Genomic DNA, 24,893 nt, shown 5'->3' on the forward strand with positions numbered 1-24,893 from the left:
GATGAGCGGCGTCTTTGGGAGATTGCAGGTGCACGGGGCCTCATTTTCCCCTTTGATTTTCAGGCGAGAATGTAAACTAAGAACTTTGGTGAGGCGTGCGCAGCGTGTTTCAGTGGGCATTGTATGGGTTCTTTGTCCCATTTCTTCCTCATATAATGATACACAGATCTCCTGCGTGTTCAAGAAAAACAAGCAGCCAATTTGACATCAGAAAGAGCTTTTACCAGCAACTTTCTCAAAGGTGGCTTTGTTGGGGCACATTCCAGGCCGCCCAGCACACAGGCCACAGGACATACAAGAAAGTATCAAGTGGAATTTTAGCTTTCCACACCCACTTGTAGTGAGATCCAGGCCATCACATTCAAGCCACTGATACATAGATTTAGATTGAAACTTTCTTTTACCAAATACTCCTCTTGGGGGCTTTGCCTGTACGTATAAAGCCTCCGCACCTCATCAGGCTCGGGACAAAGATGAACTCCTCTTGGGGGCTTTGCCTGTACGTCTGAACTCAGAACTTCTTTCCTTCTGTTTATATATTGCACTCCTATTGCTATTGCAAGTCAGAACTCCTGCCCAGAAAATCATCCTACCAATCTTGGAGGAGGTTTCTCACTGACATAAATCATCACTAACGAACTGATCACCGGTACATGAACCAATGGAGTATGTACACCAAATACTGCAGTAGTCGACACAAAAGAAACGAAAAAAAGGGAGAAAAAAAAACTGCGACGAACAAACGACGGATGCCCTACAAAATTGCTGGCTGCCCAAGCGCAGCCGTACGAGGCATCTAACACCCGTCGGCAATAACTCAATAAGCCCTACAGCAATCATCTACTGATCAGACTCCAGCAATCTCCTCAGGTTGCAAAGGGCCTCAGCAGACAGGCTCTTGCAAGATCTTATCCTCCTCGATGACGCCTCCTCCGAAGTCCGCAGGCACCCGCCGAGCTCGGAGGCAAAGCAAATGACAATCACCGTCAGGTTGTCGAAGGTCTGGAGCCTCTTCGCCTCCATGGCGAGCTCCCTCGCGCACCTCTCGGGGTCATCGTGCCGTCGGAGCCCCTTCCGGACCAGGGTCACCGCCTGCTGGCTGGTCATGACGTCCCATATCCCGTCGCAGCCTATGATGAGGAACTCGTCGTCCTCTGTGAGGATGGTCTGCTGGAACTCTGGCTCAGCAATCAGAGGTGACTGCGAGCCTTGAGGCATTTTCATGTCCCAATCCCCTAGAGCACGAGTCACCGACAATACTCCGTTGAGGTAGCCGTCTTCGATGTATCCCCCACACTCAGTGACCCTTTGACGCTCTGCTTCATATGTTGGCCTGTGATCACGGGACATCTCCATAGCCATGCCTTTCCTGCATAGAACTGCTCGGCAATCCCCAGCATTTGCAACCAACAACTGCCTGCAAGATAGGAAGAAGAGCAAAAGTTAGCATGCATATGCCAATACAATCATGTCTATCATATCACAGAGTGCATCTGCAGAGGCTTTGACTGCATGCTCATCTTACCTTCCAAAGATCAAAGCTGTAAGAGCTGTGGTTCCCGACGATCGGCTGATGACTGAATCGTCTGCAAGAGCAAGGTCTGCACTCAAGAACGCTTTGCGGATTGAGTTCGCAACAGATTCAGAAAAGAATTCATCTTCTTGCAATCCTTCTGGGAACTCTGAATCCTCAAAGAACAACCTCATGGCATGCCTTTTCATGTAGGCTGCTGCATCTGAACCTCCATGGCCATCAAAAACCTACTGACAAATAACACAATTAGTTCAGATGGTGCAGGAGAATCATAGTAGGATAAAAAAAATGACAGAAGGCCATGCATACCCCATAGAAGGCATTAGGGGACGGGCACAGCAATAGTGAGCCAAGATGACCAGAAAGATTATCAATTCTGATATGCTCATCTTCCATGTACCGCCTAGGTCCAATATCAGCGAAGCTCCCAGATCTAATCTTGGGGACAAACTGTAGCGTCTCCAAAGGCGTCTTGACCTGCATTGAGCAGAGACCAATTAATATGCTGTCATGAACAGACATCCTCCGCTAAAACTATATGTGGGGAGAGGGTCACTTATACTGTTTGATCAAGACAAATTGGGTTGCTAACCATCGCATGGCAAATCATTCAAAGTGTTCAGCGTCTAAATCAACCCTATTATACGGTTATGGAGATAACAAAACAAACGTTTCAATGCTTAATTAATGAAAACAACTACTTATGCGTGTGTTATGGAGATAACTAAACAAACATTTCAATGTTGACTTGATAAAAACAACTACTTATGCGTGCGCTATGGAGATAACTAAACAAACATTTCAATGCTGAATTGATAAAACAACTACTTAGGCCGCGTACAACCTTGTACTTCCAAGTAAAAGCCGTAGCAAATCCCCAAAGCAGACAATTCAATGTACTCACAATAAGTTACTAGCATAATTCTAATATGCCCAGCAGAGAAACAAAACACAGAGAATCATACTATCTTGCATAGGCAAACAATCAATATGCACCGCCAAACCATACTAGAACATAATTTGCATAAAATTACCACGCGCTAAACAGATCAACCCAATAATGATTCCAACATCCATTTATACCCCCAATTTCCAAACTACCATCAACAGTTGATACATCGATATTAGAAAACAGCAACAAGAAAGGCTTAACCTTTAAATTCTTATTACAAGTACTCTAGACTAGAACCAATTCTAGGGAAGGTCATTTAAACACCTGTCGGCATCGTAATTTCGCTACGCAAGAAGATAAGAGAGGCGCTTCTGATTGATATATAACCTATAAAAGAAACCTATAACGCCAGGAAGAACAGACTAGCGATCCCTACCGATAAGCATCAGATTTACCATACCCGTCTCGCCGGGTGACAAGAACTCCTACGGCCTACCTAAAGATGAAAACGAACGGGGGAGGGGGAGGGGGGAGCCGGCCGGGACCATCGCCAGGCAGGGTCAAGAACTCACCAGATCGGGCACCTCGAGGTCGACCTGCGCTTGCGAATCGACCGGCGGCGGCGGCGACGACACCCCGACCCCGACCCCGACGACGACCTCCTCGGCCCCTCTGACGGGGCACCGGCGGAACTGCGCCTCCAGCATCGGAACGACCTGATGCATGACCTCCGGCCCGGCAACCATATCTCCGCCTCACTGGTCAGATCAGATCCCTCTCCTCCGCAAACAACCTCCCGGATCCCTCGCTCGCCCTTCACTCGCCAGAGAACTCCCCCGATCCGCACTCGCGCCACAGAACAAGAATCCAACGACGATCGCCCGATTTTTCCTCGTGGGGTCTCACGATCCGAGAGACGCGATCTTGAACCTTTCCTGGACACACACGCTCGCTCGGTGGCTGGCTGGCTCACGCGCAGACTTTCCTGATCCGAAACGAGGGAGAGGGAGAGAAGAGAAGAGACGAAACGGCGCAAATTAGGCGGACACGTTGCTATTTACGCGCGCGTGGTGAGATTGGAAGAGAATAAATCAACGGACGGCGGCGGCGGCAGCTGGTGCGTGGGCGTGGGGGACGTACGGGCGCGTGGCCGCTGCGAGCCGGTAACCTAGGCTCGGTGCGATGGTGGGTGCACCCGCACCAGGCCGGCCTCGTTCTCGTCTCGGTTCACACTTTCGCCCGTCAACGAAACAATGATGCGCTGCAATGAAAATCAGTTGATGGAAATTTTTTGAGAAGTCTAGTATATTCTCCTGTCCCAATACCAAGATAGAAGACAAGGCGTAAATCTCTATAATTTTGAATATTATGACTGAAGCACTTAACGATAAGTATTTGAGTTTGCCTGCAAATATGGGTATGGACAAAAATGATTGTTTCCAATTCCTTTTTGATAGAATTGTTATGAAAATCAGTCGATGGAAAGAAAAATTGCTATCCGCGGGTGGGAAGAAAATTTTGCTCAAATCTGTTGTACAAGCTATCCCAGCTTATGCCATGTCCGTCTTTAAAATTCCTAAAAAAAACTTGTAAGGGAATTATCGACGTGATGTCGCAATTTTGATGGGGTGACGAGGACAACCAGAAGAGAATGCATTGGATGGCGTGATGGAAGATGTGCGTCCCAAAAGACCAAGGAGGTATGGGGTTCCAAGATATCCAATGTTTTAATCTGGCATTGTTAGCCAAACAAGCATGACGTCTACTTGATAATCACGAGTCTTTATGTGCTACGATCTACGAGATATCCACAGGAGACATAGTCTAGTATGTACTTCAAATATTATACACAGACTTCAATAACACAGCCGAATACAAGGCTTTATTGCACGGACTTCGAATGGCTGTCTCTATGGGCATACAACGCCTGGAGGTGTGTGGGGATTCAAACCTCGCAACATCTCAAATAAACGGAGACTTCGACGCTAAAGATCCGAAGATGGCGGCCTATCGTAACGCCGTACTCAAAATATCAGTTCGGTTCGAGGGACTTGAGTTTCATCATGTGGCTCGAGAAAGTAATCAAGCGGCAGATGTCCTTACTCGCATAGGTGCCAAGCGTGACCCCGTCCCACCTAACATCTTTTTGAAAAGGTTCTTCAAGCCATCTGTGGTATAGCAGGACGAGAGCGGCAACTCTAGTTCAGATCCGGTTATACCCCAAGATCCCAAACACAATACTGATATCATCGGGGGCTCAACCACTGAAACAACACAAATCGGCCCATCTAATAATGGCAGCAATTGCCCCATGGACCGAACCCTTCTTGGCCTACCATAATAGGCGAGAGCTCCCTGAGGACCAGAATGAGGCTCGATGCATCGTTCGTCGCTCGAAAGCCTACAAGGTTCATGAAGGAGAGCTTTACAAGAAGAATGCTACCGGAGTACTTCAAAGATGTATCTCCGAAGAAGAAGGACGACATCTCCTGGCTGAAATCCATGCTGGTCTTGGCAGTCACCACGCTGCAGTCCGGGCTCTTGTAAGTAAGGCCTTCCGTACCGGTTTCTTCTGGCTAACGGCCCGAGCAGATGCACATGACCTTGTCCAATGTTGTGTGGGATGCCAATTTTTCGTCAATCAAAGCCATATGCCGCCTACCGCCTTACAAACAATTCCCATTACTTGGTCTTTCGCGGTCTGGGGGCTTAATATGTTCGGACCCCTTAAAGGTGGAAGCCATAAGAAAAAAAAATCTGGTGGTCATGGTAGATAAATTCACTAAGTGGATAGAGGGCAAGCCAGTTAAAACAGCTGAAGCCGGACCAGTCATGGACTTTATATCCGGTGTCGTACACCGTTATGGTGTCCCACACAACATCATCACCGATAACAGCTCCAATTTTACAGCCGACGAAGTGAAAACATGGTGTGCTAACCTGGACATCAAGCTCAATTATGCCTTCGTCTATTACCCCCAAACAAATGGTCAAGTTGAACAAGCCAATGGTCTTATCCTGAGCAGCATTAAGTCTAGACTAGTACGATCTTTAAAAGAGTCAGACAAACACTGGGTTGAGGAGCTCGCTCCGTACTCTGGGGGCTGCGGACCACGCTCAATCGCACTATCGGTTACACATCATTTTTCATGATGTACGGCGCGGAGATCGTCTTGCCCTGCGACATTATTCATGACTCACCTCGAGTGCGCATGTACAAAGAGAGAGAAGCCGGGCTAGATCGGCAGGACAGTCTAGATGCCCTGGAGGAGGAGCGCGATGTTGCAAAAGCACGTTCCACATTCTATCAACAACAAGTTCGCAGATACCAAAGAAGAGAGGTGTGGGCCAAGACTTACAATGTTGGTGAACTCGTTCTATGCTTGCCAGAAAAGAAAAAAGATAAACTCAAGCCCAAGTGGGAAGGTCCCTTCATCATAGATGAAGTTCTCACTGGAGGTGTGTACCGTCTGCATGACGCATCGGATAATCGCGAGCCGAACCCGTGGAATGCTGCCGGACTCCAAAGATTCTATGCCTAGAGCTGGACTCATTGTTCGTTTTCCTTTTTCTCCTCTTTTCATTTTCTCTCTTTTTAAATTTTTTGAGAAGTCTAGTATATTCTTCATACCAATACCAAGATAGAAGACAAGGCGCAAATCTGTACAATTTTGAATATTATGACTGAAGCACTTAACAATAAGTATTTGAGTTTGCCTGCAAATGTGGGTATGGACAAAAGTAATTGTTTCCAATTCCTTTTTGATAGAATTGTTATGAAAATTAGTGGATGGAAAGAAAAATTGTTATCCGCAGGTGGGAAGGAAATTTTGCTCAAATCTGTTGTACAAGCTATCCCAGCTTATGCCATGTTCATCTTTAAAATTCCTAAAAAATCTTGTAAGGGAATCATTAACGTGATGTCGCAATTTTGGTGGGGTGACGAGGACAACCCGAAGAGAATGCATTGGATGGCGTGGTGGAAGATCTGCGTCCCAAAAGACCAAGGAGGTATGGGGTTCCGAGATATCCACTGTTATAATCTGGCATTGTTAGCCAAACAAGCACAACGTCTACTTGATAATCCCGAGTCTTTATGTGCTACGATCTTGAGAGCTAAATATTTTTCGGACGGCGATTTAATGAATGCAAATCTAAAAAAAGGCTCCTCTTTTACTTAGCAAAGTATCATGACTGGAGTGAATTGTCTGAAAAGTGGTTATATCTGGCGAGTTGGAAATAGACATAATATTGATATATGGAGAGATGCATGGATTTCTAACTGTGCGAATAGGAAAATTATTACTCATAGAAGGGGACAAATACTATCAAAAGTCTGTGATCTTATTGACCCAGTCACGAATTCTTGGGATGAAAATTTGTTGACACAAATGCTATGGCCAATTGATGCTCAAAGGGTATTAGCAATTCCACTTTTCATGCGTAATATGCCTGACTTTATTGGTTGAAGCCATACAAAAAAGGTAAGTTCACTGTTCGATTAACTTATTTGAAAGAACGAAACCAACAACATGGGAAAAAATTAGAACACGCAAACGGAATGGGTAGAACCAATGTCAACCCTATATGGGATAATATTTGGAGACTATCCTGCCCAGCAAAAATTAAAATTTTCATATGGCATATACTGCATGGTACCTTCCCATGTCGAGTTACACTTGCTAACAGACATATAAAAGTTTCACCCATTTTCCCTTCTTGCTCAAATGGATCGGAGGATACAAAACACGTTTTGTTTTAGTGTCAGAAGGCAAAAGAAGTTTAGGGAAAATTAGGTCTACAAGAGGTGATCCATAAAGCCTGTATTGTTGACCACGCAGGAGAGGCGGTGCTATAATTCTTACTCCTTATGAAAGATCAAGAATTAAACATTAAGGGCATCCAGAATGCACATGAGTTAATAGCTATTACAGCTTGGTATCTATGGTGGGATAGACGTCAACTGGTCCATGAAGGAAAGTTACAGGATGCAAATCAAACTTCAATGGGGGCTCGTGCTATAACGGCAAACTATGTCAATGCATACTCCCCTAAGGCAACTCATAAAATAGGGGGATGGAGTATCCCTCCTAGAGGATTTGTCAAGCTGAATTTTGATGTTGTTTTCGATCATGATCTCCTTTGAGGTACAGATGCTGCGGTCCTGAGAGATGATAAGGGAAGGTTCATCACTGGAGGAAACTGGAGGATTGACTGGTGTGATAATGTATTAACAACTGAAGTTCTGGCTCTTAAATTTGGTTTATTCCTAGCACAGAAGATGGGTTGTAATCGCCTTGTTGTAAACTCAGATAACATGGAAGTGATCGACATAATGAAAAATGGAGGACACTCGGCGGGAGCGGCAGCTGCAGTTTTTGATGATTGTTACTTTTTGGCTTGTGATTTTTCTAGAGTTAAATTTGAACACTGTAATAGGGAAGCAAATAGAGTGGCCCATGAAATAGCTAGGTTAGCAAAATTTTCTGCCACTAGGGATTGGTTTGAGGAGTCGATGAAGGATATTGTACCTCTTCTTATGGACGATGTAACAATTATTTATAATTAATAAAGTTCAAGTTTTATTTAAAAAATGATGCGCTGCAATGATCTCACACGGTCACACCCTTGACAAATTTTTTTGTTGACAAAACACACCTTGCCAACTTGTGAGGTTGGGAAATCTAACTCGCCATTTTTTTCCTTTGCCAACTTGTCAATGGGCATTTATATTTTTTCGCGAGGGAATGGACATTTATCAGCAACAGACAAAAGAGGGGGTGGGGGAGGCAGGACTGCGGCGAGCGACATGTGACCATGTTATCGCGATGAGTCGAGGCAATCAGGATGACGGTGGTCAGCTCCGTCGAAGGAGGACCTCCATATGACGGCAATGGAGAGGGTCGTCGGGGATGTCGCTTCTCGTCAATTTTTTTGAAAATGCCAAGGGACTCGGAGAGAAGGGAAGGAAGGAGAGTTGTGGGCTCGAGTAATTTGGGTGTTGCTCAACAGAGAGCCCAGCAAGCATCGGTTCGACCACGACACACACACACCTCGCTAAAGTCGAGAAAAGAGAGCGACTCTAGAGAAATTGGAATGCATAGGAGAATAAGGTTGCAAGAGGCAACGCCCGAGTGGTGTCGATCATAGTCGGCCGATATTTGGGGAAGACAAGCTCGCAAGTGGCTGAGGTTGACGAGTTGGTTAGATAGTCGCATGGTGCCGATGGTGCGGGCAGAGCAGGTCGCAGAAAGTCGATAGCCACAAATTTAGGAACAAATTAGGCAGCCGAAAGAAAAGGGGCTAGAACCCTTTATACGAGCATCTGCGTGGGTACTATGTTAATTAGAAAACAAAATAAATAAATAAACTTTGTAGAAAAATGGCTTGAGATGCTTTAAGGGCATCTTCAAGGCAGTCCTGCAAACCATACACCCCGACCATAGAAGCCATCCAATGCGGCCTTGTATCGGTCCGCGGCACGGTCTGGACGTATTTTCTCCCACAAAGAGGAGATAAAAGTGGGGGAGCTTTGCGGGAGTTCAGACACCAGATACGGAGGACTCCGACACATCGGGCTCACCCAATAACCTTCCCGGACCCCGCACCCTCATCCTTCCCATTTTCTCCCCTTCCTCATTTCTCCCTTTTCCTTTGCCGCTGCTCCACCACCCGGCAATGGGTCGGATTTGGATCGGGTTGAACAATCTCAAATCCATATCCATGTCCATGAAGACAGTCTTTGCCCGCCCATGAAAAAATCCATGGGTGAAAAATTGTGTCCATGTCCAAATCCGATGGATATCCATACCCATTGGATATCCATTGGGTCCTCTCGAGACATATAAATAAGATATAACACAATATTAACATAAAATCTTCCATTCTTCACCTCGTGGTAGGCTAGGCTTCACTTATGGTAAGTCAACATCCACTAACAACCTAAGATCATTTAGTATTTTTCTAACAGATGAGAATGATGAGTCATTTAAGGAGGAGGTAAAAATAAGGGAAGGGGTGTTGGATTGTGTTACATAGGGGATTGAATATCAACTAAAAAAGTTACGATGGGGATTGTGTAATTTCTTATGCATGATTTAGATAAAAAAAGTGTAAAATTGTTGTGGGACATATGACCATGGGGCAGGGATAGCAGATTTTCCCCCATTAAGTCATACTATCGGGTCGGGTTTGGGTATATCCATGGGTACAAGATTATATCCATGCCCTATCCACGAACAATCGGGTCGGGTTTGGGCGCCGCCCATGGACACAAAAGCATATCCAACCCCTATCCATTCGGGTCGGATATCCATGGATATCCATGTCCATGGATAAAATTGCCATCCTTAGCCACGCCACACCTTTGCCGGAACTCTACATCGCCGTCACCTCCAGCGTTCCAGCCGGGTTCCACCCAGCTTCTCCTTCGTCGTCGTTCAACCCCTATCATCCAACCACCCCGCCAGGTACCATCCGCTACGGCTATACTCACCATGCCCGACAATTGTTTAATGAATTGCCGGAGCTAAAAACAGTTTTCCCTTCTTCTTTCTAGAAATGGATTCCGATTTTGGAGTACATATATGAGCACTATGTTGAGCCATCCGACAGCTCACCCTACGAGGAGGAGTACTCGGATGAGATGACAATGATGCAGTCGGTCCATGAAAATGCGGAGCGTGCGGAGGAGCATGTTCTCAATTTTAAGGGCTCAATCAAGGGTCATCGAGTGCTCAACTGCAACAGGCGCACACCCATTTGACACTGTTGGCCGACTACTTTGCCCCGGATGCACTCTTCGCTAATCATTTTCGCCGTGTTTTCGGATGCGCAAGTCTGTCTTCGAGTGTTTGGACCATGCCGTCCAGTCCTATGATGACTACTTCGTCTTGAACAATGATGCCGGCGAATGATTGGCTTCTTCGGTTACCAGAAGTGCACGGCCGCACTACTGATGCTTGCATATGGGATGACCGCTGATTCGTGGGACGAGTACCTATGGATGTATGAGAGCACATGTGGAGATGCCATAATCAGGTTTGCAACTGCCGTGGTCGAGGTGTTCGGACCTCAATACCTAAGAGAACCAATTGTAGCAGACACAGAGAGGCTCTTGCCAATCTCAGAAGCAAGAGGGGTGGCCAGCTTTGTTTGGATCTCTTTACTGCATCCATCGGAAATGAAAGAACTCTGAAAGCTTTATAGGGGCAATATCAAGGTCATGTTAAAAAAGCACATTATCATTCTTGAAGCTATTGCATCACATGATCTTTGGATTTGGCAAGCTTTCTTCGGCATACCCGGGTCTCACAATGACACCAATGTGCTATAGAGATCACTGTTGTTTGTGAGGCTGACTGAAGGAAAAACTCATTCTTGCCACTGTACTGTTAATAGACATGAGTACAACATGGGATACTATCTGGTTGATGGTATCTATCCTCCGTGGGCTACCTTTGTCAGCACCATCTCTAACTCAGCTGGCCAGAAAAAGGCTCACTTTGACCAAAGACAAAGAAGCAACTAGAAAGGTTGTTGAGAGGGCATTGGAGTTCTGCAGGCCCGTTTTGCAGTTGCTTGTGGACCTGCTAAACAATGGGATCCGCAGACCTTGTGGGAGGTGATGACATGTTGTGTCATCATGCACAACATAATCGTCGAGGATGAGGGTGAGGATGTTGATGTAACTCTGTAATTTGAGAATATGAGTGATCCTATCCAACTTCCACACCAGAATCCGACCACATTTGAAGAGTTTAGAGCAACTCCAATGGGCCGACCCAAACAGACGGCGATTTTGTCCGCCTTTTGTCCGTTTGGGTCGGCTGCCCACCCGGTGTCCGCCTTATTTTAGATATGGGTCGGCAGCGCACGCCGACCCATATGTGCTGGCGTGGCCGGCTGGCCGTCCTATTTTTGCATTGATTTTGCATTTAAACATATAGCCAAACAACATAGTTTGAACCGAATAAAATAGCATAGTTTTACAAGCCGAATAAAAATAAAAATGTCTCACATAGTTTTGCAAGCCGAATAAAGAAGATACATCTATTAGTTGCCAACATGAGCCCACATATGCTCAACCAAATCATTTTGTAGTTGGACGTGGGTTTCCCAATCACATATGTCATGATTAAAATGGGTGAACTATTCAAACGTTGCCGCTCCTCCATGCTCAGGCACAACATTCTCACCCTGAAACTGAAACCCTTGATCGTACAGACGTTCCGGGCGCTCATCTTCTACGATCATATTGTGCATGATCACACAAGCAGTCATCACCTCCTATAGTTTCTGCGTGCTCCAGGTATTAGCAGGATACCGGACAATACCCCATCGAGATTGCAAAACACCAAAGGCACGCTCAACATCCTTCCTAGCACTCTCTTGCTCTTGGGCAAATCTTTTCCTCTTCTCTCCGACAGGGTTGGGGATTGTCTTGACAATAGTGGTCCACTGAGGATAGATACCGTCACCAGGTAGTATCCTTTGTCGTAGTTGTGGTTGTTGATAGTAAAGTTCACCGGTGGGCTGTTGCCTTCGTCAAGCCTAGCAAACACCGGCGAGCGCTGAAGCACGTTGATATCATTGTGTGATCCGCCCATGTCAAAGAAAGAGTGCCAGATCCATAGATCTTGAGACGCCACAGCCTCTAGTATGACAGTGCAAGCCCTGGCATGGCCCTTATACTGCCCTTACCAAGCAGAAGGGCAATTCTTCCACTCCCGGTGCATATAGTCTATGCTGCCAAGCATCCCTGGGAAGCCTCTGTTGGCATTCATCGCCAACAAATGGGTTATATCTTCAGGAGTCGGCTCTCTCAAGTACTCAGGGCCAAACATAGCAATAACAACCTTGCAAAACTTATACAGGGACTCTAGGCGTGTAGACTCGCTCATATGGACGTACTCGTCAATGAGATCACCGAGCACTCCATATGCATGCATTCGCATGGCGGCAGTGCATTTCTGACAAGAGGAGAAACCAATCTTGCCAACGGCATCCTCTTTGCACTCGAAATAGTCATCGTAGCCGACCACCCCCTCTCTAATACGGTTGAAAAGATGTCTACTCATACGGAAACGGCGACGGAATTTTTTATGTTTGAACAACAGATTTGTTGTATCAAAGTAGTCCTTCCAAAGAAGAAAATGTCTGCTCTCTCGGTTGCGATTCAACGCCGAAAGGTGGCCCGGAATGGAGCCACGGAACAACGGCCACTGGCTATTGAGGTGGTGATGGACCAACACAGCAGCTAATATCTCCTCCTCCTCATCGGACGACGAATCGTCGGAGTCGCAAAGGAAATTGTAAAAAAAGAACTCGTCGGCGGAGTCCATTTTGTACCTTGGCAAACTGTCGAACAACTTGCGGGCGTCAACGAAGGAGACGGCCGGCGAAGGGAGTCGCCACGCGCACGGACCAGTTAGCTGCCCTGTCGGCGTCCGACGAGCGGGCCGGTGTGGATCTGGCCGGGGCGGTCACGGCTTCTTGGTCGCGATCGTGGCTGTGTCGGGGGGGAGCGGGGGTGGGAAGCAGTCGGCTCCCCGACGGTAAGACGGCGGTGGCGGGCGACGTGGGAGGTGGCGGCGTTGTTGAGCGGATGTTGCAGCGCCGGCAGCTGGCAGAGTCGCCGAAAAAAATGGACGACGGCGTCGGCGACGAAGGAGGCGGACGAGGTTTGCTGTTGGATGGGGAAGGACAATGTGCCACCGACCAGCGGGCCCGGGTGGAGGAGAAGGCGAGCGCGCGCGCCCGTCTCGTGTCCGCGCCGACACAAATCCGGCTCAAAAATAGGTCGGGAATGGATCGCCCGCGGACGAAAAGCGGACGCGCATCCGTTTGGGTCGACGCATTGGGCCGACTTTTGTGTCCACGCCGACCCAAATGGAAGCCAGTAGACGAAATGAGTCGCCCCGTTGAAGTTGCTCTTAGAGCATCTATAGTCGGCCTTCTTAAATTGAATGGGCAGGCACAGAAACCATTGACCAAACAGAAGAGAGAAATAAAAAGTAACAAAAAATTGACCCAACCAAACCCCTCGTATCTTAGCCTGCATGTACTGAAATGAAGCAGTGCCAATTAGCGACTCTCATCGTTACACTGGGTTCAAAATGACCCTAGCCAAAAGCCAATCCAGCCTACAGATTTGGAGGGACACGAGCTTCCCGCGGGAGCTTCCGTGGTTTCCCGCGTTATTTTACTTTGTCCCGGGAGAGGCGAGGTCGACCGTCGACGGCCGCGGTTGGATTCGGTCCTCCTGGCCTGGCCGTGTTGGCATTCGCCTCTACGATCCGCGAAAAGCAGCGGCTGAGCGAGCTTGGGCGGCTATGCCGTCTTCTTCCACTAATTCTTTTTTTCCATTTTTGGCGTACGGTTTTGACTCTTGTCGAGCCAAAGTCCATGGGTGGGTGGAGAACCAATTGACGTGCAAGAGATACCAATTCTTCCATTCCAATACCTGGTTGGTGCATCATCATCTCATCACTTTGGACGCAAAAAGAATAACAGAACCAGATCATTCTCGGTTTTGTATTGTGCGGAAATACCACAGATATTTACTTTCTGCCCTGTCCTTGCCCGCCGCCATCAAAGGGAAAAAAACCCAGAAACATGACTTCAAACTCGAAAAGAACACTTTAACAAAGAATAAAGCCGCTAACTAAGCATATGAAATCAACCCATCAGGATTCAAGTCCTAGATTTGACACTAGTGCTTGCACTTTTCTGAATTTGTTTCGGCCTTTACAGTGACATTCGTGTAGTGGGAGGAGACAATGTTCATTTAGTGAGAGCATCTCCAACCATTGGCCCCTCCAGAGGGCTCGAAAAATCGCCGCCCGAGGGCGACCCGGCGCTAAAAATCAGCTTGGGGATAATCGGGTTCCCAGCCGGTAGCCGCCACCCCCAGACACCCTTTTTTAAACATTTTTGAAAAGAAAATCGGTCAAAATTCGGCAAACATGACAAAGATTCGGCAAATAGGACATAAATTTCGACATTCTACATTCTTTACATAGAAAACATAAAATTTACTAAAAAAAACAAAGAGCCGCGACTACAGGTCGAAGAACTCGCTGAACGCGGCGATGTTGCCGTTGTCGCCGTCATCCTTCTCCTTCACGCTGCTGGACCCCTGTCCGGGGTCGCCCTGGCGGACAGGGTTGTCCGATGGCGGCGCGTCATCATCGCTGTCTTCAAGCACGATGACGCTGTTGGGGAACGTAGCAATAATTCAAAATTTTCCTACGTGTCACTAAGATCAATCTAGGAGATAATAGCAACGAGAGAGAGGAAGTGCATCTTCATACCCTTGAAAATCGCTAAGCGGAAGCGTTCAAGAGAACGGGGTTGATGGAGTCGTACTCGTCGTGATCCAAATCACCGATGATCCTAGCGCCGAACGGACGGCACCTCCGAGTTCAACACACGTACGGAGCGGAGACGTCTCCTCCTTCTTAATACAGCAAGGGAGAGGAGAAGTTGATGGAGATCCAGCAGCACGACGGCGTGGTGGTGGAAGTAGCGGGATCCCAGCAGGGCTTCGCCAAGCACAAGTGGGGAGGAAGAGGTGTCACGGGAGGGAGGGAGGCGCCAGGGCTTCAGGTGCGGCTGCCCTCCCTCCCCTCCACTATATATAGGGGCCTAGGGGGGGCGCCGACCCCTTGTAGATCCCATCTAAGGAGGGGGCGGCAGCCCTAGGGGTGGCTTGGCCTCCAAGCCAAGTGGAGCCGCCCCCACCCCTTAGGGTTTCCAACCCTAGGCGCATGGGAGGCCTAAGGGGGGGCGCACCAGCCCATCAGGGGCTGGTTCCCACGCCCCTTCAGCCCATGGGGCCCTCCGGGATAGGTGGCCCCACCCGGTGGACCCCCGGGACCCTTCCGGTGGTCCCAGTACAATACCGATGACTCCCGAAACTCTCCCGGTGGCTGAAATTGGACTTCCTATATATAAATCTTTACCTCCGGACCATTCCGGAACTCCTCGTGACGTCCGGGATCTCATCCAGGACTCCGAATAACTTTCGGTTAACCGCATACTAATATCTCTATAACTCTAGCGTCACCGAACCTTAAGTGTGTAGACCCTACGGGTTCGGGAGACATGTAGACATGATCGAGACAACTCTCCGGTCAATAACCAACAGCGGGATCTGGATACCCATGTTGGCTCCCACATGCTCCACGATGATCTCATCGGATGAACCATGATGTCGAGGATTCAATCAATCCCGTATTCAATTCCCTTTGTCTATCGGTACGATACTTGCCCGAGATTCGATCGTCGGTATCCCGATACCTCATTCAATCTTGTTACCGGCAAGTCTCTTTACTCGTTCCATAACACATCATCCCGTGATCAACTCCTTGGTCACATTGTGCACATTATGATGATGTCCTACCGAGTGGGCCCAGAGATACCTCTCCGTTTACACGGAGTGACAAATCCCAGTCTCGATTTGTGCCAACCCAACAGACACTTTCGGAGATACCCGTAGTGCACCTTTATAGCCACCCAGTTACGTTGTGGCGTTTGGTACACCCAAAGCATTCCTACGGTATCCGGGAGTTGCACAATCTCATGGTCTAAGGAAATGATACTTGACATTAGAAAAGCTTTAGCATACGAACTACATGATCTTGTGCTAGGCTTAGGATTGGGTCTTGTCCATCACATCATTCTCCTAATGATGTGATCTCGTCATCAACGACATCCAATGTCCATGGTCAGGAAACCGAACCATCTATTGATCAACGAGCTAGTCAACTAGAGGCTTACTAGGGACATGGTGTTGTCTATGTATCCACACATGTATCTGAGTTTCCTATCAATACAATTCTAGCATGGATAATAAACAATTATCATGAACAAGGAAATATAATAATAACTAATTTATTATTGCCTCTAGGGCATATTTCCAACAGTCTCCCACTTGCACTAGAGTCAATAATCCAGTTCACATCGCTATGTGATTAACACTCAAGGTCACATCCCCATGTGACTAACACCCAAAGAGTTTACTAGAGTCAATAATCTAGTTCACATTACCATGTGATTAACACTCAATGAGTTCTGGGTTTGATCATGTTATGCTTGTGAGAGATGTTATAGTCAACGGGTCTGAACCTTTCAGATCCGTGTGTGCTTTACAAATCTCTATGTCATCTTGTAGATGCAGCTACCACGCTCTATTTGGAGCTATTCCAAATAACTGTTCTACTATACGAATCCGGTTTACTACTCAGAATCATCCAGATTAGTGTCAAAGATTGCATCGGCGTAACCCTTTACGACGAACTCTTTTACCACCTCCATAATCGAGAAAATTCCTTAGTCCACTAGTTACTAAGGATAACCTTGACCGTTGTCCTGTGATCCATTCCTAGATCACACTTGTACCCCTTGACTGACTCATGGCTTGGCACACTTCAGGTGCAGTACACAACATAGCATACTTTAGAGCCTACGTCTAAAGCATAGGGGACGACCTTCGTCCTTTCTCTCTATTCTGCCATGGTCAGGTCTTGAGTTTTACTCAATACTCATACCTTATAACACAGCCAAGAACTCCTTCTTTGCCGATTTATTTTTGAACTCCTTCAAAATTTCGTCATGGTATGTGTTCGTTTGAAAGTACTATTAAGCGATTTTGATCTATCCTTATAGATCTTGATGCTCAATGTTCAAGTAGCTTAATCCAGGTTTTTCATTGAAAAACACTTTTCAAATAACCCTGTATGCTTTCCAAAAATTCTATATCATTTCTGATCAACAATATGTTAACAACATATACTCATCAAAAATTCTATAGTGCTCCCACTCACTTCTTTGGAAATACAAGTTTCTCATAAACTTTGTATAAACCCAAAATCTTTGATCATCTCATCAAAGCGTACATTCCAACTCCGAGATGCTTACTCCAGTCCTTAGAAGGATTGCTGGAGCTTTGCATACTTGTCAGCATCTTTCAGGATTGACAAAACCTTCTGGTTGTATCACATACAACCTTTCCTCAAGAAAAAAATGTCGAGGAAACAATGTTTTTTACATCCTATCTGCAAGATTTCATAAATAATGCAGTAACTGCTAACATAATTCCAACAGATTCTTAGCATCGCTACGAGTGAGAAAGTCTCATCGTAGTCAACTCCTTGAACTTGTCGGGAAACATCTTAACGACAAGTCGAGCTTTCTTAATGGTGACACTTACCATCATTGTCTGTCTTCCTTTTAAAATCCATATGCACCCAACAGCCTTACGACCATCAAGTAGTTCTTTCAAAGTCTATACTTTATTTTATACATGGATCCTCTCTCGGATTTTATGGCCTCGAGCCATTCGTCGGAATCCGGGCCCACCATCGCTTCTCCATAGCTCGTAGGTTCATTGTTGTCTACCAACATGACTTCCAAGACATGATTACGTACCACTCTAAAGTAGTATGCATCCTTGTCGACCTATGAGGTTTGGCAGTGACTTGATCCGAAGTTTCATGATCACTATCATAAGCTTCCACTCAATTGGTGTAGGTGCCACAGGAACAACTTCTTGTGCCCTGCTACACACTAGTTGAAGTGACGGTTCAATAACCTCATCAAGTCTCCACCATCCTCCCACTCAATTCTTTCGAGAGAAACTTTTCCTCGAGAAAGGACCCGTTTCTAGAAACAATCACTTTTGCTTCCGGATCTGAAATAGGAGGTATACCCAAATATTTTTGGGTATTCTATGAAGATGCATTTATCCGCTTTGGGTTCGAGCTTAATTATCAGCCTGAAACTTTTTCACATAAGCATCGCAGCCCCAAACTTTTAAGAAACGACAGCTTAGGTTTCTCTAAACCATAGTTCATACGGTGTCGTCTCAACGGAATTGTGTGGTGCCCTATTTAAAGTGAATGCGGTTGTCTCTAATGCCTAACCCATAAACGATAGTGGTAATTCGATAAGAGACATCATGATATGCACCATATCCAATAGGGTGCAGTTATGATGTCCGGACACACCATCACACTATGGTGGTCCAGGCGGTATTAGTTGTGAAACAATTTCCACAATGTCTTAATTGTGTGCCAAACTCGTAACTCGGATATTCATCTCTATGATCATATCATAGACATTTTATCATCTTGTCACGACGATCTTCAACTTCACTCTGAAATTACTTAAACCTTTCAATAATTCAGACTTGTGTTTCATCAAGTAAATATACTCAGAATCTACTCAAATCATCTGTGAAGTAAGAACATAACGATATCCACTGCGTGCCTCAGCACTTATTGGGCTGCACACATCAAAATGTATTACTTCCAATAAGTTGCTTTCTTGTTCCATCTTACTGAAAACGAGGCCTTTCGGTCATCTTGCCCATGTGGTATGATTTGCATGTCTCAAGTGATTCAAAATCAAGTGAGTCCAAACGATCCATCTGCATGGAGTTTCTTCATGCATATCTACCAATAGACATGGTTCGCATGTCTCAATCTTTTCAAAACGAGTGAGTCCAAAGATCCATCAACATGGAGCTTCTTCATGTGTTTTATACCAATATGACTCAAATGGCAGTGCCACAAGTATGTGGTACTATGATTACTATCTTATATCTTTTGGCATGAACATGTGTATCACTACGATCGAGATTCAATGAACCATTCATTTTAGGTGCAAGACCATTGAAGGTATTATTCAAATAAACAGAGTAACCATTATTCTCCTTAAATGAATTACCGTATTGCGATAAACATAATCCAATCATGTCTATGCTCAACGCAAACACCAAATAACAATTATTTAGGTTTAACACCAATCTCGATGGTGGAGGGAGCATGCGATGCTTGATCATATCAATCTTGGAAACACTTCCAACACATATCGTCATCTCACCTTCAGCTAGTCTCCGTTTTATCCCGTAGCCGTTTATTTCGAGTTACTAACACTTAGCAACTGAACCGGTATTTTAATACCCTGGTGCTACTAAGAGTACTAGTAAAGTACACCTTAATATAACGTATATCCAAAATACTTCTGTCGACCTTGCTAGCCTTCTCATCTACCAAGTATCTAGGGTAGTTCTGCTTCAGTGACCGTTCCCCTTATTACAGAAGCACTTAGTCTCGGGTTTGGTTCAACCTTGGGTTTCTTCACTAGAGCAGCAACTGATTTGCCGTCTCATGAAGTATCCCTTCTTTCCCTTGCCCTTCTTGAAACTAGTGGTTTAACCATCAACAATTGATGCTCCTACTTGATTTCTATTTTCGCGGTGTCAAACATCGTGAGTTGCTCAAGGATCATCATGTCTATCCCTAATATGTTATAGTTCATCACGAAGCTTCAATAGCTTGGTGGAAGTGACTATGGAGAATCATCACTATCTCATCTGGAAGATTAACTCCCACTCGATTCAAACGATTGTAGTACTCAGACAATCTGAGCACATGCTCAACGATTGAGCTTTTCTCCCTTAGTTTGCAGGCTTAAGAAACTTGTCAGAGGTCTCATACCTCTTGACGTGGGCACTAGTCTGAAATCCCAATTTCAGTCTTTGGAACATCTCATATGTTCTGCGACGTTTCAAAAACCGTCTTTGGTGCCACAATTCTAAACCATTAGCATTACACACTGAACTATCACGTAGTCATCAAAACGTGTATGTCAGATGTTTCCCAACATCTATAGACGATGCTCGAGGATCAGCACACTGAGCGATGCATTAAGGACATAATCCTTCTGTGCAGCAATGAGGACAATCCTCAGTTTACGGACCCAGTCCACATAGTTACTACTGTCAACTCTCAACTAAATTTTCTCTAGGAACATATCAAAAACAGTAGAACTATAGCGCAAGCTACGACATAATTTGCAAAGACAATTTAGACTATGTTCATGATAATTAAGTTCATCTAATCAAATTATTTAATGAACTCCCACTTAGATAGACATCCCTCTAGTCATCTAAGTGATACATGATCCGAGTCAACTAGGCTGTGTCCGATCATCACGTGAGACGGACTAGTCATCATCGGTGAACATCTTCATGTTGATCGTATCTTCTATATGACTCATGTTCGACCTTTTGGTCTTCCGTGTTCCGAGGCCATGTCTGTACATGCTAGGCTCGTCAAGTCAACCTAAGTGTATTGCGTGTGTAAATCTGGCTTACACCCGTTGTATGCGAACGTTAGAACCTATCACACCCGATCATCACGTGGTGCTTCGGAACAACGGACCTTAGCAACGGTGCACAGTTAGGGGGAACACTTTCTTGAAATTATGGTGAGCGATCATCTTATTTATGCTACTGTCGTTCTAAGCAAATAAGATGTAAAATATGATAAACATCACATGCAATCAAATAGTGACATGATATGGCCAATATCATTTTGCTCCTTTTGATCTCCATCTTCGGGGCGCCATGATCATCATCGTCACCGGCATGACACCATGATCTTCATCACCATGATCTCCATCATCGTGTCTTCATGAAGTTGTCTCGTCAACTATTACTTCTACTACTATGGCTAACGATTAGCGATAAATTAAAGTAATTACATGACGTATAAGTTGACACGCAGGTCATAAATAAATTAAGACAACTCCTATGGCTCCTGCCGGTTGTCATACTCATCGACATGCAAGTCGTGATTCCTATTACAAGAACATGATCAATCTCATACATCACATATATCATTCATCACATCCTTTTGGCCATATCACATCACACGGTATATGCTGCAAAAACAAGTTAGACGTCCTCTAATTGTTGTTGCAAGTTTTACGTGGCTGCTATAGGTTTCTAGCAAGAACGTTTCTTACTTACGCCAAAACCACAACGTGATATGCCAATTTCTATTTACCCTTCATAAGGACCCTTTTCATCAAATCCGATCCGACTAAAGTGGGAGAGGCAGACACCCGCTAGCCACCTTATGCAACTAGTGCATGTTAGTCGGTGGAACCAGTCTCACGTAAGCGTACATATAAGGTCGGTCCGGGCCACTTCATCCCACGATGCCGCCGAATCAAGATAAGACTAGTAACGGCAAGTAAATTGACAAAATCAACGCCCACAACAACTTGTGTTCTACTCGTGCATATAATCTACGCATAGACCTAGCTCATGATGCCACTGTTGGGGAACATAACAATAATTCAAAATTTTCCTACGTGTCACCAAGATCAATCTAGGAGATACTAGCAACGAGAGAGAGGGAGTGCATCTTCATACCCTTGAAGATCGCTAAGCGGAAGCGTTCAAGAGAACGGGGTTGATGGAGTCGTACTCGTCGTGATCCAAATCACCGATGATCCTAGCGCCGAACGGACAGCACCTCCGCGTTCAACACATGTACGGAGCGGAGACGTCTCCTCCTTCTTGATCCAGCAAGGGGGGAGGAGAAGTTGATGGAGATCCAGCAGCACGACGGCATGGTGGTGGAAGTAGCGGGATCCCGGCAGGGCTTCGCCAAGCACAAGCGGGAGGAAGAGGTGTCACGGGAGGGAGGGAGGCGCCAGGGCTTCAGGTGCGGCTGCCCTCCCTCCCCTCCACTATATATAAGGGCCTAGGGGGGTGCCGCCCCCTTGTAGATCCCATCTAGGGAGGGGGCGGCAGCCCTAGGGGTGGCTTGGCCTCCAAGCCAAGTGGAGGCGCCCCCACCCCTTAGGGTTTCCAACCCTAGGCGCATGGGAGGTCGAAGGGGGGGGGGCGCACCAGCCCACCAGGGGCTAGTTCCCACGCCCCTTCAGCCCATGGGGCCCTCCGGGATAGGTGGCCCCACCCGGTGGACCCCCGGGACCCTTCTGGTGGTCCCGGTACAATACCGATGACTCCCGAAACTCTCCCGGTGGCCGAAACTGGACTTCCTATATATAAATCTTTACCTCCGGACCATTCCGGAACTCCTCGTGACGTCCGGGATCTCATCTGGGACTCCGAACAACTTTCGGTTAACCGCATACTAATATCTCTACAACTCTAGCGTCATCGAACCTTAAGTGTGTAGACCCTACGGGTTCGGGAGACATGTAGGCATGACCGAGACAACTCTCTGGTCAATAACCAACAGCGGGATCTGGATACCCATGTTGGCTCCCACATGCTCCACGATGATCTCATCGGATGAACCACGATGTCGAGGATTCAATCAATCCCGTATTCAATTCCCTTTGTCTATCGATACGATACTTGCCCGAGATTCGATCGTCGGTATCCTGATACCTCGTTCAATCTTGTTACCGGCAAGTCTCTTTACTCGTTCCGTAACACATCATCCCGTGATCAACTCCTTGGTCACATTGTGCATATTATGATGATGTCCTACCGAGTGGGCCCAGAGATACCTCTCCGTTTACACGGAGTGACAAATCCCAGTCTCGATTCGTGCCAACCCAACAGACACTTTCGGAGATACCCGTAGTGCACCTTTATAGCCACCCAGTTACGTTGTGGTGTTTGGTACACCCAAAGCATTCCTACGGTATCTGGGAGTTGCACAATCTCATGGTCTAAGGAAATGATACTTGACATTAGAAAGGCTTTAGCATACGAACTACACGATCTTGTGCTAGGCTTAGGATTGGGTCTTGTCCATCACATCATTCTCCTAATGATGTGATCCCGTCATCAACGACATCCAATGTCCATGGTCAGGAAACCGTAACCATCTATTGATCAACGAGCTAGTCAACTAGAGGCTTACTAGGGATATGGTGTTGTCTATGTATCCACACATGTATATGAGTTTCCTATCAATACAATTCTAGCATGGATAATAAACGATTATCATGAACAAGGAAATATAATAATAACTAATTTATTATTGCCTCTAGGGCATATTTCCAACAGACGCCCCCTTCGTTGCGCCCACGGCGGCGCGCGGCGATCTTCGCCAGGGCGCGGAGCTGGCGTTCCACCTCCAGCCGCGCCCAATCTTCCCGTGCCCATTTCATGGCCGCGTCGTCGTCGAGCCCCGGATCTGTCTTCACGGCGGCGAGCCCTGGCTCCATCTTCACGACGGTGAGCCTCGGCTCCGTCTTCACGGCGGTGAGCCTCGGCTCCGCCTTCGGTTTGACAAGGCGGGAAAGAGTCGAGGAGGAGGCACGCCCGCCCTCGGATGACGATGCCGGCGCTGCGGGTGCACCGGCCAAGCGGCGTTTTCGCGGGCTCGGCCTTTACGCTGAAGAGCGCCGGCGACCTGGAGGAGTGGGAGGAGGATCGAGAGGAGGAGGAAGAGGAGCCGGTCCTCCTCTGCATCCATTGGCCGCCACTCCGGCGGGGGACCGGGGCGACCGGGTACGTCAGCGGTGGGTCGTTGTCGCCCTTGAGGTGCTCGAGGACGGCATGGAGCGTGCGGCCGGGGGCGCCCCACCAAAGGCGGCGACTGTCGCTGTTTTTGGTCCCCCGCACCACCGGCGCGTTGTTGATGGAGGCCAGCCGCTCCGCCTACCGGCGTTCGAAGTACGCCACCCATGCCCCGTGGTTACCAGCGTCGTACTACGAGAGGGCCCGCTGCTCCTCCGACAAAGACGCCCGCGCACGCTCGATCTCGGTGCGGAAGTAGTCGGGGTGCATGATGTTGGGCAGCGGGGGGACGGGGACGTCGCCGGCGCTGAGTCTCCACCCCCCGACGCGCGCATGTCGGGAGGCGTCGTGTAGTTTGCTTCGTGCAGGAGATGGGCTTCCCACTCGTGCAGAGAGCGGCGCCCGAAGCCATTGGCTGCCGTCCCATCATTGGGGAACCTTTTGCCCATCGTTTGCGGCGGTTGTGAACAGGGAGGGAGAGGCAAGAGAGCTCGTCGGCGGCGGTTGTGCACGGGAAGAGAGAGAGGCTACGGGTGGGTGTGTCCATCGGCGAGGGAGGTGCTGCTTTATATAGCGGCTGGGGGTTGGCAATCGTGTGTATGCGTGGCGGGAGTGGGCGTGTCGCCTCACAGTGCCGCCCGTGAGGAATCAATGGAAGACTGACCGGCGGCAGCCTTGGCATTGATTCCCCGCGGGAAACCGAGGCGATGTGAGAACGACGAGGCATGGGGGTTGCTGACTCGGTGGGCCCGCCGTTCTTTGGCGCCAAAATCGATTGCCCCGGCGCCCCCGGGCGCCCCAGCGCGTCGGGTTCAGCCTGGATCCACCGGGGTCAGTTTCGGACCTAACCGGCGGAAAATGGACTCCTGGAGCATGACTGGGTCATTTTTTGGGCGTCGGCGCCGAAAAAGGGGCGTGGGGGCCTGTTGGGGACACGCCTGGAGATGCTCTGAGAGGAGACGTCCGCGTTGACTACGAGGCTTTTATGATGACTTCATCAATCTCAAAATATTGTGCCGTTTTAGTATTTTCGATGTACTTATAGAGATGGGTTGTGCATGTGTGCATCTATAAAATGAGTGTACGTGCATGTATGTAAGTATCTACGATTATGTCGTATTAGAAAAATATGCATCAAAAAATCAAACAAGTACTACACTCGCTTG

General features: G+C 47.3%; 1 protein-coding gene across 1 annotated transcript; it reads right to left on the reverse strand.

Moving 5' to 3' along the window:
• Positions 1-579: 579 nt before the first annotated feature.
• LOC125537210 (putative protein phosphatase 2C 2) lies at positions 580-3,511 on the reverse strand. The gene is made up of 4 exons (XM_048700511.2): positions 2,999-3,511; positions 1,844-2,011; positions 1,526-1,761; positions 580-1,417 (listed from the first exon to the last, which is right to left on the reverse strand). The coding sequence occupies exons 1-4, from the start codon at positions 3,170-3,172 to the stop codon at positions 841-843; spliced, it is 1,155 nt and encodes a 384-aa protein (XP_048556468.1). The 5' UTR covers positions 3,173-3,511; the 3' UTR covers positions 580-840.
• Between the last annotated feature and the right edge of the window lie 21,382 nt (positions 3,512-24,893).

The sequence above is a fragment of the Triticum urartu genome, chromosome 5A, assembly GCF_056163025.1.
Source record: "Triticum urartu cultivar PI428250 chromosome 5A, HENAU_Tu73, whole genome shotgun sequence".
Lineage (NCBI taxonomy): Eukaryota > Viridiplantae > Streptophyta > Magnoliopsida > Poales > Poaceae > Triticum > Triticum urartu.

Excerpts from the sequence above, each read along its gene's own strand:
- LOC125537210 (XM_048700511.2), bottom strand. The coding sequence starts at position 3,172 with ATGGTTGCCGGGCCGGAGGTCATGCATCAGGTCGTTCCGATGCTGGAG. Across the intron at positions 1,762-1,843 it reads CCCCTAATGCCTTCTATGGG|GTTTTTGATGGCCATGGAGG; the intron begins GTATGCATGGCC and ends ATTTGTCAGTAG. Across the intron at positions 1,418-1,525 it reads ACAGCTTTGATCTTTGGAAG|GCAGTTGTTGGTTGCAAATG; the intron begins GTAAGATGAGCA and ends CCTATCTTGCAG.